Source organism: Typopeltis vanoorti, chromosome 3 (genome assembly GCF_054136105.1).
Source record: "Typopeltis vanoorti isolate ZY-2024b chromosome 3, IOZ_Tvanoo_1.0, whole genome shotgun sequence".
Classification (NCBI taxonomy): Eukaryota; Metazoa; Arthropoda; class Arachnida; order Uropygi; family Thelyphonidae; genus Typopeltis; species Typopeltis vanoorti.
In genome coordinates, this window is record NC_143551.1 from 104,434,412 (window position 1) to 104,452,969 (window position 18,558).

The 18,558-nt window shown below is 33.6% G+C and overlaps 1 protein-coding gene across 1 annotated transcript in view; it reads right to left on the bottom strand.

The window, feature by feature from the left end:
• The window catches only part of LOC150108437 (uncharacterized), a 189,245-nt gene that overhangs the window by 136,524 nt on the left and 34,163 nt on the right, over positions 1-18,558 (bottom strand). The window contains exon 3 of the mRNA XM_090390779.1: positions 190-261. Coding sequence (XP_090246905.1) covers positions 190-261 — 72 coding nt within the window. The remainder of the gene's footprint in view (positions 1-189; positions 262-18,558) is intronic.

The window sequence follows — 18,558 nt, forward strand, 5'->3', positions numbered from 1 at the left end:
ATATATATATATATATATATATATATATATATATACAGTATATATATACCTTTCATGAATAAACAAAATAGTTTATTTACATATGCTAAACGAATGTAAAAATACACTCACATTTGTGTAGAAACAGAAAAAAAAAAAAAAAGTCCAGCAAAAATTATTTTTGAAACATCAATGTTTTAAACTACTTACAGTTCTTTAAGCCTTGTCAGGTTTCGAAAGGTCGAGAAATTCATCGTACGGATCTGATTGTTGCCGAGGTCCCTAAATTATATAAGACAAAGAATTATTCATTATTGAAACAAGTCCCTAATAATTAATGCAAACACTATTTGATCATACTTATTACATATTAGAAATTTATATATATATATATATATATATATATATATATATATATATATATAGAGAGAGAGAGAGAGAGAGAGAGAGAGAGAGAGAGAGAGAGAGAGAGAGAGAATTTCCATAAATTAGATAAATGAACTTCATTTAAGTAAAATCTCTTTTTATTTAACTTTTATTTAATTTCATTTATTAAAAATAAAATTTTTTATCAATAAAAATTTTATTTTTATTTATTAAAATATCTATTGTCTATAAATTGCGTGGGTGTTCTGGCCGGTTTGCTCTGCGAGATGGAAAACCCTGCCACCTCCATATGAGACCGGCTAACTCACCTTTAATTGAAAAGCCCTGATAAAGATTGTTCGCGTCCTAGACGGGATATGAATCCAGGTTTTTCTAATCAAAGCAGCGTTAATACCGACTGATATAAGGAGGCTCTTACATTTTTGTTGCAATGTACATTACTTGCAAGGCATGACATATTAACCATTGTTTATATACAGTATGAAATATTACCTCACTAATAAGATGAAGATGTTGCGCTATATCTTAAATGCAGTTTTACTAGTAAGCTCATAACTAATTATACCATTCTGGTTATGAGCATAGCATTAATTCCAACATAGAGTGTAAATCTGTAAGTTAAAAACACTGCAATTTGTTTTTCAGCGTAAAATTTCTCCAATTTTATACTCAAAAACAAGTCCTCCTGAACATTAATATATTTTAAATAATGTAAATGAAAACTGTGGATGTCTTGAAGTCACTGTGTTATTCAAAACATTTAATTAAAAGAAAAGAGTGACAATAAAAATGTTCCATATGGGAAATGTCTTCACGTAGCTTGGAAACCACTGACCTGTAACATCAAGATAACTTGTATCAAGATAACATCAAGATAACAAGATAACCTGTAACAATGAAATTTTCGCGCCCCCCCCCCCACAAAAAACAAAACAAAACGTGAAACTACCATGGTTTTACTGCGTTCAGTAATGGTTAAGAATACATGTGATTGAACTGATAGCTAGAAACACTATTTGATCAAATACTAACAGCGAAAACCAGCTTCCACTGATAGTTAGTCTTGTAGTTAATACACATTAAACAGAGGAAACAAGTGTGGAGATATGCTATTAAAAAAAAAACCTACGAAAGAATGCTGTCGACGTTATCGAAAACGAAAATATCAGAATTAAAAGCTTCTTAATGATGCAACATATCATAAAATGCTATAATGCGCTACTAGGACATTCTAATAAATGGATATCACATTTTGCACAGAAGACAAGAAAACAATTGTTTGAACTGCGACAGAGTTCTGATGCGAAACGAATAATTAGCTTTCCTTAATGATCTAGTTAGCTAAATTTTAGAAGTTGGAAAGGAATTTAAGTATCATATAACTATTTAGAGCGTGGTAAGCACTATGCCTATTCCTATGCCTATGTTTAACTAGGCTTGATCCATGATTAGTAGTTGTCGGAAAGTCTCTCTCTTAATTCTCTGCATTTGATTAAGTGGATAAGCAGATGGAGGACAAAAAAGAAAAGAGAGTTGGCTGAAAGCTCTTGCGATTGCTCCATTACACAAGGAAAACTACGAGATCAACGGTTTAATCACGTGAGCGAAAGAGCAATCAAGCTGACCAGATCAGTACCAGCACATACCAAAGCTTCACGAACGAAATAAAGCATAATTTAATAAAGCTGCTCAGAGAAAGGAGAGGAGAGGATATGGGGGGGGGGGGGAACAAGACCGCCCGTTAGGAGAGAACCGTTCAGTTCACTTCCTCTCCCCCCATCCTCCTGACAGTGTGAGGAACAATTGGTGATTCATACCATCATATTCTCAGGCAACAAATTTTCACGAACGGAGACTGTAGATGTCCTCCTGAACATGAAAACAGTTTATACCCTAAGTGATCTTATTATTCGTGCAGAACACTGGAAAACATGCATAGGGTGAGACTCAAGTACGCACTGCTTGGAACATAATTTTTAACGATGAAAGGAAACAGCGATCAGAAACAAAGCATAAAACAAATGCATTTTTAATTATTTTAAACTTTTAAATGGGACTGGTAACTATGAGGGGGGAGGTGTGTTTAAAAGTCAGTAAAAATGAAGAAAATGAAGTCCAAAAACTGAGATATATATACTGTCCAATTGATTAGTTAGTTATACATTTCGTACAAAAAAGGGCAATACCGATATTCGAATTCGAATCTGAATGGATTGTTAATAGCAAGTTGGTTACACAATTCATTATAAATTTGAGTTTCACTGATTATGTTGACAGTAGCTATATAATACGAGTGCTCCATTTAGTTGGGTTAAGACGTTGACTACAAATATCATCACAAATAAATTAAAAATAATAAAAATAAACGTATGCATACACAAAGAATCAATAACTACAGATCTTGCAAAAAGTTGCGACCATGCGGCTAGGCAAGTCGAGAAATGTTAACAAATTCGAGAAGGGAAGGAAGGGGGGAGGGACTTGTTTATATAAGAGAAACTGCAGCAGAAACTTGGCATCGAGAATGGGATAATAATTCCGTCAAGAGTGTCAGATACATCATTGGAGTGGCTGATTAAGTTAAACTAAATATATCTGCTTATAAATCTGGCAACTAAGCAAAAAACATCACGTTTTAAAGACGTTGCTTGCTTACCTGTATCTTTTCTGTTTAATAATAATCTTTTTAATAAAATTTGTATCATCAAGCGACCCTAGGATAAAATTCTATTTTTTTCTGCTTTGCTAAATAATTTAAAAATAAAGATGAGCGCGCAAATATTATATATAAATATAAAAGTGCTATTAAAAAGCGGAAAGGGTAGGGTGAAAAAGGGTGCTCCGAGTAAAGACCTTTATCTCCCAGCAGGAGAGCAAACAGGGAGAAGCCAAACCGCCAAGCCCAAGGCCATCATAACCAGCAATGCATCTCAAGAGTCCCTCGGGCTAACCAGGTCGATCACGCTAAGTTCTACACACCCTTTGTATCCATAGGTAGCAGTAATAAACTAGCATATAGCTAGACAGTATGGGAAGTTGGGCAGCATTTTTTCACATTGGTCAAAATCCATCTTCCACTTTCGTCGGTGTACTTCATAATACGAGAAGCTGTTCATTATTGCCTAAAAAAGAGGCATATAATGAAGTATTAAGCATCTCGATGCGTCATTATTAGTTGAAATCGGGACGGAAAATTACATTTATAAATTCTTTAATGCCATTTTTCTCATTTTTAGGCTTCCCTTGAGTCGCAAACTCACAGGCAATCAGTTCCCATCGCTCAAAATTATATCACACAGAAAATCTCAATTTAAAACAGGCTATAAATAATAAATTTTATATCCTGCTTTTATAATGCTCACAGTTTATAATAATTCTTTATTAAACTTATTTACTTGAATAAGCTTTATTCGTCGGCCAGAGAAACATTTAAATGAATAAAAATGCATTAATTATATATAACATGTATCCATTTTGATGACCGATGAATACATCTTTCCAAAAAAATAATAAATTAATTAATTAAATTAAATAATCGTCAGTGAAAGTGAATGTGTCAGAAAAACGATTCATCTAGGCAATCAAACTATCGTGTTCATCCTAGTGTTGGGGATCTGTATTTATTCATTTTCCTCATGGGTAATATTATAATTTCTTAAAATAATACGCATCGGATTTACTTCTGGGTTGTTGCGATGTTAATTTTAGGCAAATTCACGAGGCAAGACATATTGAAGCAAAATATATCTCAAAGATTTCTTTTCACTGAAATAGATGCATACATTTCTAGTATTTGTCTTTGTTTCTTTATTGTAAATAAATATATTTTATACCTTTATTTATGTAAAAAACAATGTGAAATTTGCTGGCCTGGTTTGTTTAGTGACTGTGGGTTCGAATTCCGTTATCAGCATGAATGTTTGCGACTGTCTTTAGGTATTAGATAAACTTCACCACCCGATGTGGACCACCATCCTGCTGACTGAAGTGGCTTGAAAAAGTTCGATGTTTGGTCTCTAGAGCAGGTATCCGGATTATGTAAAAATTGAATAAAACTAAATTCCTAAATGTCAGAATAAATGGAAATATTAAGCTAAATGACCACACTCTTGAAGAAGTAAAAGATTTTCAGTGCTCTGGTTCTTATATCGATACTCTAGTAGTGAAAAGAAAGCACAAATCTTCCATTTCCATAAAAGCCTAACTAATATCGGGAAATTCGAACCCATCGCCACAAATACCAAAATTCATCGATGCAAAACTACCAGTCAATTCATATTTATATATGATTTTCAGACAATGGAGCATCACCACGCAAGGCGCAGTTAATATCATAAATAGCTTCGGGATAGCAGCATGCTCGAAAGCATTGATATTGATCATAATATCTCTAGGTGCTAACAACATCAACTTGCTAATGTCAAACCTTTAAACTTTATCGACAAGAATCCGAAAACCTACAGATGGAAATTCATAAATTAGACTTCAGTCAGGATTGAAAGATTTTTAATAAAATAACGTTCATCTGATGATACATTTCCAAAGAGAAAAAAAAAAAAAAAAACCTCAAGATCATTCGTAGACTAATTACATAACATAACATCGTTTCATTGTTATAATGTTATATTCAATATGTTCATATATTGCATTAAATAAATCGGTGAAAATTTTGGAATATATTTTTGATATATATTCCAAATTGATATATCCTATATCACAAATTATAAAACTACGCAATTTAGTCGAATCCACACTAAATATCTCCATTAATGAATTAAAGTTGAATGGAGATAAAAGGTCCTCTTTCTAATTAAGTTTTTTGTCATATTACAAAAAAGCAAACAAATAAAATGTTTTAAAAATGTCTAAAGATCATTGGAATTATTTAAAATTTTATTAATTTTTTTTTATTAATATGTTTTGCTTGTAGATCAATGTCACAGTAATGGAATCATTTGTTGACCGTGATACTATGCTACCCTACTCATACAGAAATATGAATATGATTATTAAATATGGCTATAGATAAATTACATTTAGAAATGTTTTGCGATATTAGTTTTTTTTTTTTTTTGGCAACGTTACATTAATAAAAAAAAAAAATAATAATAATAATCCAGGTTCTTAAAGAATTTGTAATTATTGCTTAATGTGTAATCCGCAAACTGCGATAACTGATATAGGTATATAAGACATCAAGCACTTAAAAATATTTAATATTCTTTTATTACAACATACTGAAGCATACAGCCATTGGAGTCAAGGCCAACGCAACAATTTAATCAACGCTAATCAATAACTGTCAATAAGTTTGACGAAACTAATGAATGTATACCAATCGCTCTTATTATTTTTGCATCTTATGCGACGATATGAGGGGGGGGGGAGAGAATTGCTATATATATGAAGGAATTCGCATGTATCAAACAAGAGGCATTTCCTTCCTTCGGCATTCTATCGTCTCGCCATAATGCAATTCAAAGCACATCCTTGTAATCACAACAGAGTGCGCATGCGTAAACAAATGGCCTACAAACAGGTGACAGTTTATACCTACGCCGTCTGGTTAGTTCTTCTTAGAAAAGTCTGTAAGATGTTTACTCCGTGTAAACATAGATGGGCAAAACGCCGGCTTTTAATGGCAAGAATACGAGGATAAACTTTTCCCGTCCGTCACAAAGGAATGATAGGTGATAAACTTGCCATTAGATGTATACTTACCTGTCGTTACGCATGGGAGAATACTGCAAAGCCGGACCTGTGGCAATATAACTGTTTCACTAGTTTACTAAAAAGGGCCAACGAAGGCCTCTTTACATGTCTTTGAGAACGGTAAGAATGAAGGAAAATACGATATTAAATAAAGTGTGCCCATTGATACTTTCCAATACAAGAGGTCAAGTTACAACAGGTTAAGTTAACAGTTCTTCGCTAAAAAGACAGATGTAACGACTTTAACAAAAGGAAATGAAATCATACTCTATAAACATCCTGCACAGAGCATAAGTATTTGCTTTGATTGTCTAAATCTAATTCGCCAATTTTTTAATACGTCATCAACATATGGAATGATGAACCTTACTAATAAAAAATATATAAAAATAATACATTACTGACAAGTGAAATAAATAACAAGGTTTCCAAACATTGGACATTCACACTCACATATTAGATAAATCTTAAATATCTAGGGGGATGACAGACCTAGTCTGTTATGTATTTTACTACCATACGGTAAATTCGTAGAGCTCTGTAGTTTGCAGTGGCACTTCTACTAGCATTAATTAATTTAATGACATAATACATTTGAACTTTACTTTCTTTAAGTAAGAAAAGATTCATATTCGATACTGAATTGTGTAATTCCTTTTTTTTTTTCACTGATTATTAATAAAGTCCAATGAAATTCCAAGGGAATGTATGGACTTCGAAGCCAACGATTCTACCTGTGTGTAGAATAGCTGTAAAATATGCTTAAGTAGTTGAAGAGAATGGTATATCCTTCACTGGATCTTTCGTGGAAAACGTGGAAACTAAGCAATGCGAACAGTCCCAATTGTATCACATGACTCAGCAGCGAAAGTATAATGAAAATAATATCTGAAAGCAAAATCGCATAAGCACAAATCGATTTTAAAAAATTACTTTTTTAAAAAAATATCTGGAGTACTAACTTATTCCAGTTGTTATGCGGCATGAGTTTCAGATATTAACTCAAAGATGAAGTCTCTAAAGAAAATGACACTTTTCCAAAATTTAGCATTATTCTAACAATTGATTAATATGGCCAATAGATATTTATATAACTCAAATACGCACTATACCCTTAAAAAGAACGTAACGTTTTAGGAGTGAGTTTTGCAAAATGTGTAAGCACATAATTATATATTCCTTTGTCCATAGGCAAATTATTCCGATACTTTGGCTGAATGAAATTTATTGAATTTTGGTGTATAAAATCACAGAAATCTGCTGAGGCCATTCCAGTTTGTTTTGATCAGACCTTTTACAGAGATTAAAAAATAAAAAAAAGTGGGGGTGGTCGAAATCAGATATATTGTAATAACTCTTCTATTGCTGGAATTTAATAAAATTTGGAATTTAGAACGTGCGTAAGAAGTATCAATGTGCTTCAATTTTTGGTTTTATTCAATCTTCACAAACTCTTAGCAAAAACTGATTAATAATTCTTTACTGGATGGAATTTAATGAAATGAGTTTTAAGATATCTATTTAAATTTCTCAAATCATTCCAATCGAACCATTCGTAGTGGCAGAATTAGACAAAACAAAATTCTGTCTAGAATACATAAACTAAAAAGAAGTCGACTGACACAAACACGTTGAACTTTAACACACACGTTGGGATTTTACAAAAGCATCAACGTGAAACCTCATCGCGCGAGGGCGCTCACACAACTCAGCGTCTATGCTACATAATCCTCTACCAACACACACGACGACCATTTACCGCCTAATGGCATTTTTGTCTGTAAACTGCGTGTGTACTCTGGTCCGATTTGCCTGTATGCGGGTTGAAAAACCCGAGTTTTGAAGGATATCGTAAATGCCGCAGATATCATGATAGTATTCGCGAAATAGCGATATATATATAATGCAGCACTCAACAATTTCAGACTAATATATGCAAACAAGCACAGGCGCTTGCTAAGCGTAATGTCTATATACCAGTGTTAGTACATTGCAGCGACTAATGTACTAACACTGGCATATAACATTACGCTTAACAGGTGTTAGTACATTGCAGCAACTAATAAACTATGAGTACTTCTACATTCAAAACTGATGGCAGAAAATTTTGTTGTTTGTTTCTTTAATTGATTTTTATCATTCCATCTTTTATTGGCTAAACGATTTTAAATTAAATTTTCCCCCCCCCCACTATATACGGGTTTTTTTTTTTTTTTTTTGTCTTCCAGAACGATTCGTGACTGAATCGTTCTGATAGAATTTAATAAAATTTAGTATTTAGAAATTAAATCTGTCGTTTCAGTTAGACCATTTTAATTGCCAAAGTAGACAATACAAAATTATGTCCACAGCACATACCAAAAACGGTTTTCAGAGAATTAATGATGTGAATATAAAAGAATGCTATTACTTTCTTGTATATTTGCATCATTTCTATGATTGTCTGCAATCGTTTCCCTACTTGTTTGTTCATCCATGCTTTCTATTTTGAAAACTTTATATTTTGTAAATGAATAACCAATTCAGAACTGAATATTCCAAAAATTACCATGCACAAATATTCGGACCGAATCTGTTTTTTTTTTTGTTTGTTTGTTTGTTTGTTTGTTTTTCCGCGCTCTAAACTGCTTAAGCATATATGTATTATTAATGATAATATCTTTTGATGCAATGTTTGCTGTCTCCTGGACTTTTGAAGTTTGATAACAGAAGTATCCAGTAAATTTATGGTATTATTATGATTATTAAGAATAATCAATTCTTAATGTTTTCAATTATAATAATTTATTATAATAATAGTAATTTCAATTATAATAAATAGTGTTAATCAAATGTCCTCTGCATAAATATTAAAGATATATTGGACCATTTCTTTGTAACAACTATCGGTTATTTTAATATATCGGACCGCATACAGAATACAAACAAACAAACAAAAAAAAAGAGTTCATTTCTAAATACACTGAAAGAATTCGAGATTAGCATGATGCAAATCTGCAGATATGATAGCTGTTTTGTATAACTGCAGATAATGATCCCGATATGGTTTCAGACAAGAGCTCTTAAAACTCTTTTTCTGAGACTTGCCATCCCCTTCCCACCCAATGAATGTCATGTGAACTTCGCACACCCACGTCTTGATATATATCAATGTTGTCCGACCAGTAGCTTGTGGGCGACCAATAGCCTGCGAAGCAAACGTCAAATTCAGGATGTGATGGGAGCTAAATCAGTTTCATTAATTCTGTCCAATCCAATTTCAGCATTCGATGCATGTAATTTGTCTTCAGTGATTGAACAACTTCCACTTTGTAAATAATAGTGATGCATAAATGGAAATAATTATCACTCAAAGTGACATTCAATTGAAGTCTGTCGACAACATTGTGAAAAATGGACGACTCTCCTCCTACCCCCATATAATCCAAAACCATGTTTTAGATCAGGGGTCAGCGAATGGCAGACCACTGTCGGCCGCATCTGGACCGTTTAGATTCTCATATCTCTGCAAAATGGCATTTTTTGCAGATGAATGGATTCCAATTCGTACCATATTTAAAAGACAAAATGTTCATTTGCAAAAAAAATTAGCACAAAGCGAGTTAAGCAGTATTTTAATATACACTTTAATAACCATTTAGCTATTGTTTTATACCCTTATTAAATTTTAAAATAATCATCAATTACGTGGCCATAACCACTGACGATAATTGTTTTCTCAATTTTTTATTTGTACACCATGGTTCTCCAAACCACAATTTTTAACCTCAATAATATCCGTACAATAAAAACAAATAAATAAAATAAAAATAACAGAAGAAAAGAAGTAAAAACGAATTTATAAAAACAGTTTCCTTTGCATCTTCTCACCTATTCATTTAGGGGACAACTTATGTACTTTTGATGCGCGCGATACATGGTGGGAGTCATATTTAATATTGTTGTTGAAGCCGAACATTTTAGGCCGAAAGTCAGTTGACTTAATATGCCTATGTCATATGTGATAACTGACATATTCTCGCAGAGAAAGAGAGAGAGAGAGTTCAATCTTCTAAATATAATGTGCAGGTCTGAAGTAAAAGATTCAAATAAATAATATATAATTAAAAATAAAAAAAATTCGTATTCGGACTAATCGCACGGTTCTATTCCAGTCCCCCCCCCCCTTCTAGGACAAGTCCCATGCAACTGTCTAATACAGTGTCCAACTAGCCTAATTGCGAGTCTAAATGCAATCAAGAATGGTATTGCACGACTAAGATAGATATTCCTCTCAATACTAATTTTAGTATTAAGAGGAGTACTTGGCTGCATATTTTTAATTTTTGTTCCGTGGCCTGTAATAAAAAAAAAAATAAAATAAATAAATTGCGACACACCAGTTTCAGAACATTTACTAGACCGAAGTGACCTAACCACTCAAGAAGTCCAACAAGCGCTTGGGGCGACGATGTTTTCGAAAATATTCTAAATTTAGTTAATTTTACAAAATCAGTTTTTTCTCCAGTGTAGCAGCAACGGTAACTTTCTAAAAAAACTGAAACTCTTCTACTCCCGTATAGACCGCCTAAAACTCACCTTCAGTTGAAAAACCCTGATACAGATCCTTTGCGTGTGCTAGACGGTATTCGAATCCAGGGAAGAAAAGGAGGATTAAACAGTAACAAAAAGTCTTTTTTTTTTTTTGACAACTTGAATAAAATCCAAAGCTGATTTAAGTCTATATAGAAAAGGAAAGATCGAAATACGATAGTAATTCATCTGTCATGCACTTTCATAATGACTGAAACTCGGCAAAAAGAAAAAAAGCGACAAAACTTTAAGATTATTTTTGAATTAAAAATGTGTGGAAAACGGCAACACAATTCGTTAAAAAAAAAAAAAATAAAATCTTGCTATCACACCCCTGGATATCACACGCTGTAACGAGACGTCTCACTTAAGTTTGCCTTCATGTCGCTTTCTCTCTGCTGTGTCCAGATGCAGCCATACACAGATATTGACATTTGCTTCGCTTAGCTGTATGAGGTAGTTATTACCGTCTTGTTCATCAGCGTTTTCATAAGTTGTACACGTCATCTACCAATAGGCTCATCCTCGATTGCAAATGCTATTGCTAGAAGGCGAAAAAAAACTGGTATGTAGAGTATCATATTAAAACTTTTCAGCGACCGCCTGCCTTTCTAAACATACCCGATGAAATCGACAATCTGAAATTGACAAATCTTCGCGCCTGTGGTCAGGAAAATGGAAAACCCGCGTGCAGAGTGGTGTTGCACATACACGCGTACCAGACGATCAGAGCATTAGCAAGCTGCGAGGAGCGATAATAAACATGAGCAGTTTCTCCAGTGATGCATTCAATCCATTAAGGCTGGTGGGAAGAACAAATCTCACAAACACATGGTCGGGTAAGATTATTAATGACCACAGAAACGTTAGCAAATAGGAATCTTCCTGCCTTCAAAACTCTCTCTCTCGTTCCTTCCCATCCCACCCCTCATCATCACCATCTCTCCCTGTGTGTGTGTGTGTGTGTGTGTGTGTGTGTGTGTGTGTGTGTGTGTGTGTGTGTGTGTGTGTGTGTGTGTGTGTGTGTGTGTGTGTGTGTGTGTGTGTGTGTGTCACATGCTTATACAAGCAAATTATAGAATTATCGGTTCAGGTTTATATCATACTATTTGGCGACGTATTACTGGAACTAAAAATGGATACAGATAAGAATTCAAAGATAAACGTTATCCAAAACTGATTTAAGTTTTAACATACCTATTTTGCATTTCTGTAAGCAAACCATAACGTATATTTCACATGAAGGTGCTTCCGGCCACTTTTCAGAATCTTCTTAAAAGCAAAAAATCCTATTTTTATTATTAAGTGTTATTCATTAATTCATAATAATACAACTGGGATTGTCAAAGCCCAGCGTGGAAACCTTATCTGTTTCGCGATACAATGTAATCCAATCCAAACTGAGAAGGGAAGAAGGGGGGGGGGGTGCAACTCGTTTTTGTATAATTACCGTCTTTCTGTGGGATCTGCCTATGTTCTTCTGATACAAAAATTATTGACGTGTGTTAGTATTGACATGTTATAGGATAAAAATTTTGTGCAATAAGTAGGTTTCCTTATAAAAGGGAAAATGTGTTGTATTATTTAACGAAATTTTAATCCCTTTTCTAATTTGAAAATGATCCTCCGACATTTGAATGAAAGAAAAGTCCCTGAATATGCATAAATTGGCAATCGCAGTCCACAGCATGCGTTAACAAGCAGCATTTAAGTGTGAAAAGATAAAAATCTTTCGCCATTGTTACTTACGGCTAATTAATAGATTTCAGTAATTTATAACTATTGTTCTTCGTTTTTTTTTTTTTTTTTTTGCGTTTTTCGGTATTCATTCAGAGTTTATCAAATTATTAACTTGCATATAAAGTTTCGATTATTATTTCCATAATATCACCAGCTGGGTGGGGAGGGGGTTATACACTTTTTCTTTTAATTTTTTTTTCCCTCTTGTCACCGATAATGTTACACACACACACACACACACACAAAAAAAAAAAAACTTGCAAAACCTGTTCCTTAGAAAAGCGTCCTGAATGTATACTTTCCAGCTTCCATTCTACATTTCCTCCCATTGGTTTTCTTTGTTTAAAACAATCAAAAGAAAAGGGGAAAAAACGCCTCACTTTGTTCACACCTCTAAAGCGATTACTCTATTCTCCAAGGCACAATTCACAGGATGCAGCTATCAATTCATTTTTTTTTTAATAGTAAGAAAGGATGAAAAATAAAAACGAGGATGAGCAAAACAAACAGTCTTCCTTGTTCATTTAATTAGTACGATTTCTTCTTCAATGCCAACAATCTATAACAGATCTTCTAATAGAGATAACATCTCTGTTCGCTATGAATTCAGCTGTAAATCTGGATGTTTCTCAACACCTATCAAAACTCGAATGATTATTCTCGCATAACAAGCTCTTCCCAGACGCGGTATCTCTGTTGGACCTAGAGAAGCAATCCTGTTGATAACATCGGTGGGCAGATACCTTCGCTCACTTGTTTAAAAGGGAAAGGGTTAAAGATATCTAACACTTAACACAGACCATCTTTCAAATGTGGCAAACATGAATAAAAGACGGAGCTGAAGCAATGATTAATTTCTCTAATTACCGCGTTCCTGCATATTTAACGCTGTTAAGTTAACAGATCGGCAACACGCGTCTGTCGCATGGTAATTAATGAAGCCTTTGGCCCTTCCTACTTGAGCCTTTTCTGCGCAGAATCACTCGCAACAAAAATAAAATGCTGTTGCGATCCTTGATGTTCATGCGCATACGCTTATGAAATTATTCACAAAAGAATACAACATAAAATAGTGAATTTCTAATAATGAGCAGTTTAATAACTGAACTTTCACAAAGTTTATTTGATTTGCACACCCGTCATTAACGTGGAATGCAAAAATATTTGGCAATAGCGGAAATGAAATTAGACAACATCTGAGACAAAACAAGCAAGGCCTACGACATCCTTGGGCTTAACAACTTAATGGTGATACTTCAAAAGCCTGGTAATAGATGACCATTTGGACACTTTTATTACCTACTTCTATGTGTTTTAAGAAAGAAACGCAAATGATCCTTTGTGGCCATTAAAATCATTGAATACACTAAATTCTTTCAAAAGAGAAACGGCATTCTTCACACTTCTAAAATACACCTATTTCAAACCAAGTTTTCAAGTATCTAATTAATAGTTGATTCCAACAATGAACAATCCGGGAAAAGGAAACTGACTGTGGATAAAGAGTTAAAAAGACACATCACAAAAATATAAATGACGTATAAAAAAGAGTAATCTCAATTAGCTCTAGTGATTTCTTATCTTAAGACAGTATTTTAGATGATGTCTGTGCAGAAAAGTATTGTATTATTTAATCATTTCTAATTTTACAAAATTTCGCTTCATTCTTCTGACTTCTAGAAAAAACCCGAAGCGAATGTCACTTCGTTAAAAATAAATTAATAATGATTAAAAAATGAAAAGAACGTACATAAAAGAAAGCTCATTTAAATGGTGATATTATTGCAAAATTTCAAATGAAATACGGATAAAAATGCCATACTAATTTTCGGTACTAGCTTTGTTTTTTTCGTTTTTAAGAGAGGAAGAAAAAAAACAAACAACCCATTTTCGTGTAAAATCTTCATCCCTTGGTCGTCCTTAATTTTTTAAAGAAAATGAATTGTTCCTTCCCTTGATGTTATAAGAGTAATAACTATACTGATTTTTAATTAATAAACTTAACACGCAAAAAAAAACAGAAAAGAAGACCAAAAAACTTTAATACCATAGGATAAACAATAGCAGGTTGTTGCAGGCAAATGCTTATACACTCCATGTATATATTCACACAACAGAACAGGAGGAAAACTACAAATTCCAAATCTCATAAAAAAAAAAGAAAGGAACAAAAAACGGAGAATAAAAAAAGTCCGCACCCAGACAAGCAACTGGAGTCCGATGTATAGCACTGACAGAGCATTAATCAAAATCACTCACTTCCATGTTTCCATGGCAACTTCCCAAGGGCATCCTGACGCGTAGCTGGAGCTCGTCATTAGTGGTGCTAAGATCCTGCTGGGTCCAGGCCCGGCAACAAAAATTTAGGGCTGTCAGTCTGCGGGAGATCTTAGTGGACATATATACGAAATAGCAGACAACACAAGGCGAATGGAAGAGAATGAGCACAAGAACATGAACGGGGGTTAAAAAAGCGTAATTCCACCTCATTTAAAGGTCACAAATGAATTACTTTTTAACTTATCAGTATAATAAAAAAAAAAAAACTCTCGGTATTTCTTAATATACCAATATATAACTTGTTTTTAGTTCATTTACCCAGTTTGTTTTTTTTTAAGGCAGTCTTTTAAATTGCTTTAACAGAGCTAAAGGAGGTGTTTTAAATATTATTAATCCCAATCCGCTTTAATACAAACGTACTGTTATTTATCATAATGATCACTTCGCCTCATATTTACTAAAGACTTGTCATAGCTTACCACAAATGGAATTTAAAAAAAAGTAAATAAAATGGAATTCAATAAGAATCAATCTAAATCCTGCGAATATGTGTGCAGTCGTCATAGCGATTAAGGTAAGAAGAAAAGTTTTATTTCAATACGTTGCATTACACTTGCTGGCCGACACGCTGGCTGAAAGCTCAAAAGACAACTGAGAACTCCCTTTTCAAGAGTCAATGACCTTTCGCTCGTATTATATCTCGTCGAGTATAGAATCTGTCAGTGCAGTGTTTATCTGCATGGCTTTATAATGAAGGCTATTTCTCGTAGGGCGCGTTCGATGAAAAGACAAAAATCTGCAGTTAATGTGCATGTTAAATCAAGCATGGTATCATTTCAAATGGAGTAAAGGATCCAAACTGCGATAAATAATCATATATGAAAATCACTAGAAAAATTCATGGCTGAAATTTACAGTTTTCTATAAAAAATACACCGATTTCTTAAGGAAAAGGTTTTCGCTATTCTGATGCGTTTGTAACCTGGTTCTATAAGAGCAATTTCAAGCGTAGCTTCAGAAATGTCTTTTGGAAATAGATTCGTACAACACACGAGGATTATAGGGCCTTACAAGTTCTGAAAGTTGAGGTTTCAGGATCCTGAGATCGCAGCCAAATTATATATATATATTTCCTTATTTCACAGCAACAGCGTCTGCAGTCCTCAACAATCTCCTCTTAATAACAAAACGCTAGTGTATTTTTGGTGCAAAAATACACTAAACAAATTAGTCACTACAAGGGAATTATCAGTGCATCTAAATGATAAAACACAATTTTCATGTTTTTATTAATAATTGCATTCTGTACCGTCAAGAGAGTTATTTTCAAATCTTAAACAAGAAAGAAGTGTGGGTTTTCGCACAATGATAGCCCAATAATGTCTGGCAACACAGCATAAATGTAATGAAATATAAATAATAATAATAATAATAATAAAACTATTTTCGTGAATAAGGAATCATCTCATCCATATTGAGTAAATATATAGCACCTGATAGCGATAATTCCGAAGGTCATGTATTAAACGTCAGCTGTTATAAACTGAAACTAGTTTCAGAAAGGAACTTTTGTTGGATGCTCTTCTCAATTTCTAAATATTGCGCAAAATCAAACCCTGTGCAGTTATCTTTCATTTCTAATTTAACATTAAAATCGAAAAGAGGAACAACATGGGCGCCAAAACTATTTTAATGAGTTATATTCTTTTTCGGGATGTGTAAAAACCGGTTCCGAAATCCGGTAATTACAGACCGAAAACTTTATAACTCTCTACAATTTTAATCTAAAGTTAGAGTAAATGATAGACAGCGGTAAATTAATTAAAGAAGCCGCATTCATTTACAAAGCACGTAAGTATAATGCAAGCTGGCAATGCATAGCACACAGCAACGATAAATCCATTAATGACTTCAGTATCACTGCTGAGTCGTCTCTGCTAATACAATCAATGACAATGCTGAATTCTCCCTATTCAATCTTCTAATGGACACTAAGTAACCACAAAACACAGGGGGATAGTTCTATCAACCACAATAACAAACCAAACTTAAAGAATAATGATGATGAAAATAAGACTTATTTATAGCTGCAAGCAACTGACCAAATTTAAACATGTCATCTAAATGGTGAAAAAAATGCTAAGATTGACAACTTTAAAATCTAATATATAAAGCTAAATATAGTATAACTAAATACAAACATTACGCTATGTGAAAAGAGACCAATTCAATCCTAGTGAGCTGCACTATTAATTTTTTTTCACACTCCGCAGTATACATGTATTAAAATTGATGCTAGTTCACTGACTCTTCTAAATAATGACAACAGGGGAATATTTTGTAGCCTTTTTTCTGAACTAGCATGAGTGGTAAAAAATTTTTATCCTGCGTACGACAAACCATGCTATGAGTACATGTTGACAGATACAAATACGATGAATGCCTGATGGACTTATATCCATACTAATTTGACTACCCCATAACTTTGTCTCATGTAGGCACAAATAAATTAGTCTGGTTTAAAAAAATGCAGTGGCGTCGGGGGAAACTCTTTTTTTTTTTTTTTTGTACATAAACAAAACCACACAAATGTGCATTGCATGTTTGTTAATATATGAAGAGAAATATATGATTTACCTGCAAATTGAAACGAAATAATAATATATTTATGGAAAGTGCTGAATAGTTTTCAAGTCATATCTTTGAATGTAGTAAATGGCACAAATTACATCAATAAATAATAACAATAATCCGCGTTATTTATAGGCCCTTAAGGCCCAAGATATGGAAAGCATCCTTGGCCTGTGTAATCATAATTTTAGGATAAGTTGGTTAGTGTTATGCTCAAACATACTCTTATATGTTGGTATGTTAAGTGCGTGTTTTCCTAGTCAATTCCTGGTTGCGAGAAGAATAAACCCCAAGATCACTGGAGGAAAAACTCTTCCACCTCCGTACCATCAACTCTTTCACCATCAACTGAAGAGTCCTGATAACGGTGCTTTGAGTCCTAGAAGAATTCGAACCCAGGTCTTTCCAGCTGAAGGGCTTTGTTAAGATCGAATTGGCTACGGAGGCTCTCAAATGCACATTACTTCTCAAAATTAACAAACAGATATTTGGGATGATTTTTCCATAAGAGATGAAACTTAATCCCTAATTTATCCTATGCACCTGCTGGCGCTTGCACCGACGTCTAAATTCACCTAAATATATAGAATTATTTTTTCGATATGCAGAAGACTACTATGTTCACTACCAGAACTCCAAGACTTGTGATCACATTTTAGCAACATTTTATCAGACGAAAGGTATCGAAAATGCAGTTATAACACAGCATACCGAATCGTTACCTTTCACTACTCAAATATTTCCTCTCTAAAACATAACTCTGCGATATCAAATCAGAGAAGGAATACGTTTAAAAATAATTATAACCTCCTAATAATGAAATGAGACCATCGACAAGATAACAGTGGCTAATAATTCAGAAAATATTTCAAACGGACTTTCTGATTTCGAAGAATTTTATTGAACTACCGTATTGCATGATATAACAGAAAACAAACAACAAAAACTTAATCATCCGAAAATTAAAATAAAAAAGTTGATAACTTGAAGCAAACATGTGGAGTTTTCGGCCTTAATCTGCAACTACTCATTACATTATGGATGAAGGCCAAGTTAAATGCTATGACTGTCAGTGTTGTGTACAGAAAACCTCTGAAAATGATATGTACATGAACAGGATGCAATGCTGGAACCACTTAAACCTTTTAACACAGGATGTGTGGATCAGCAGATGAAATTGGGAGAAACTTACTGTTATTCTCGCATTCATATAAGCTACGATTGGTAAAGAATAAAGTGTATTCTTTACCAATCAGA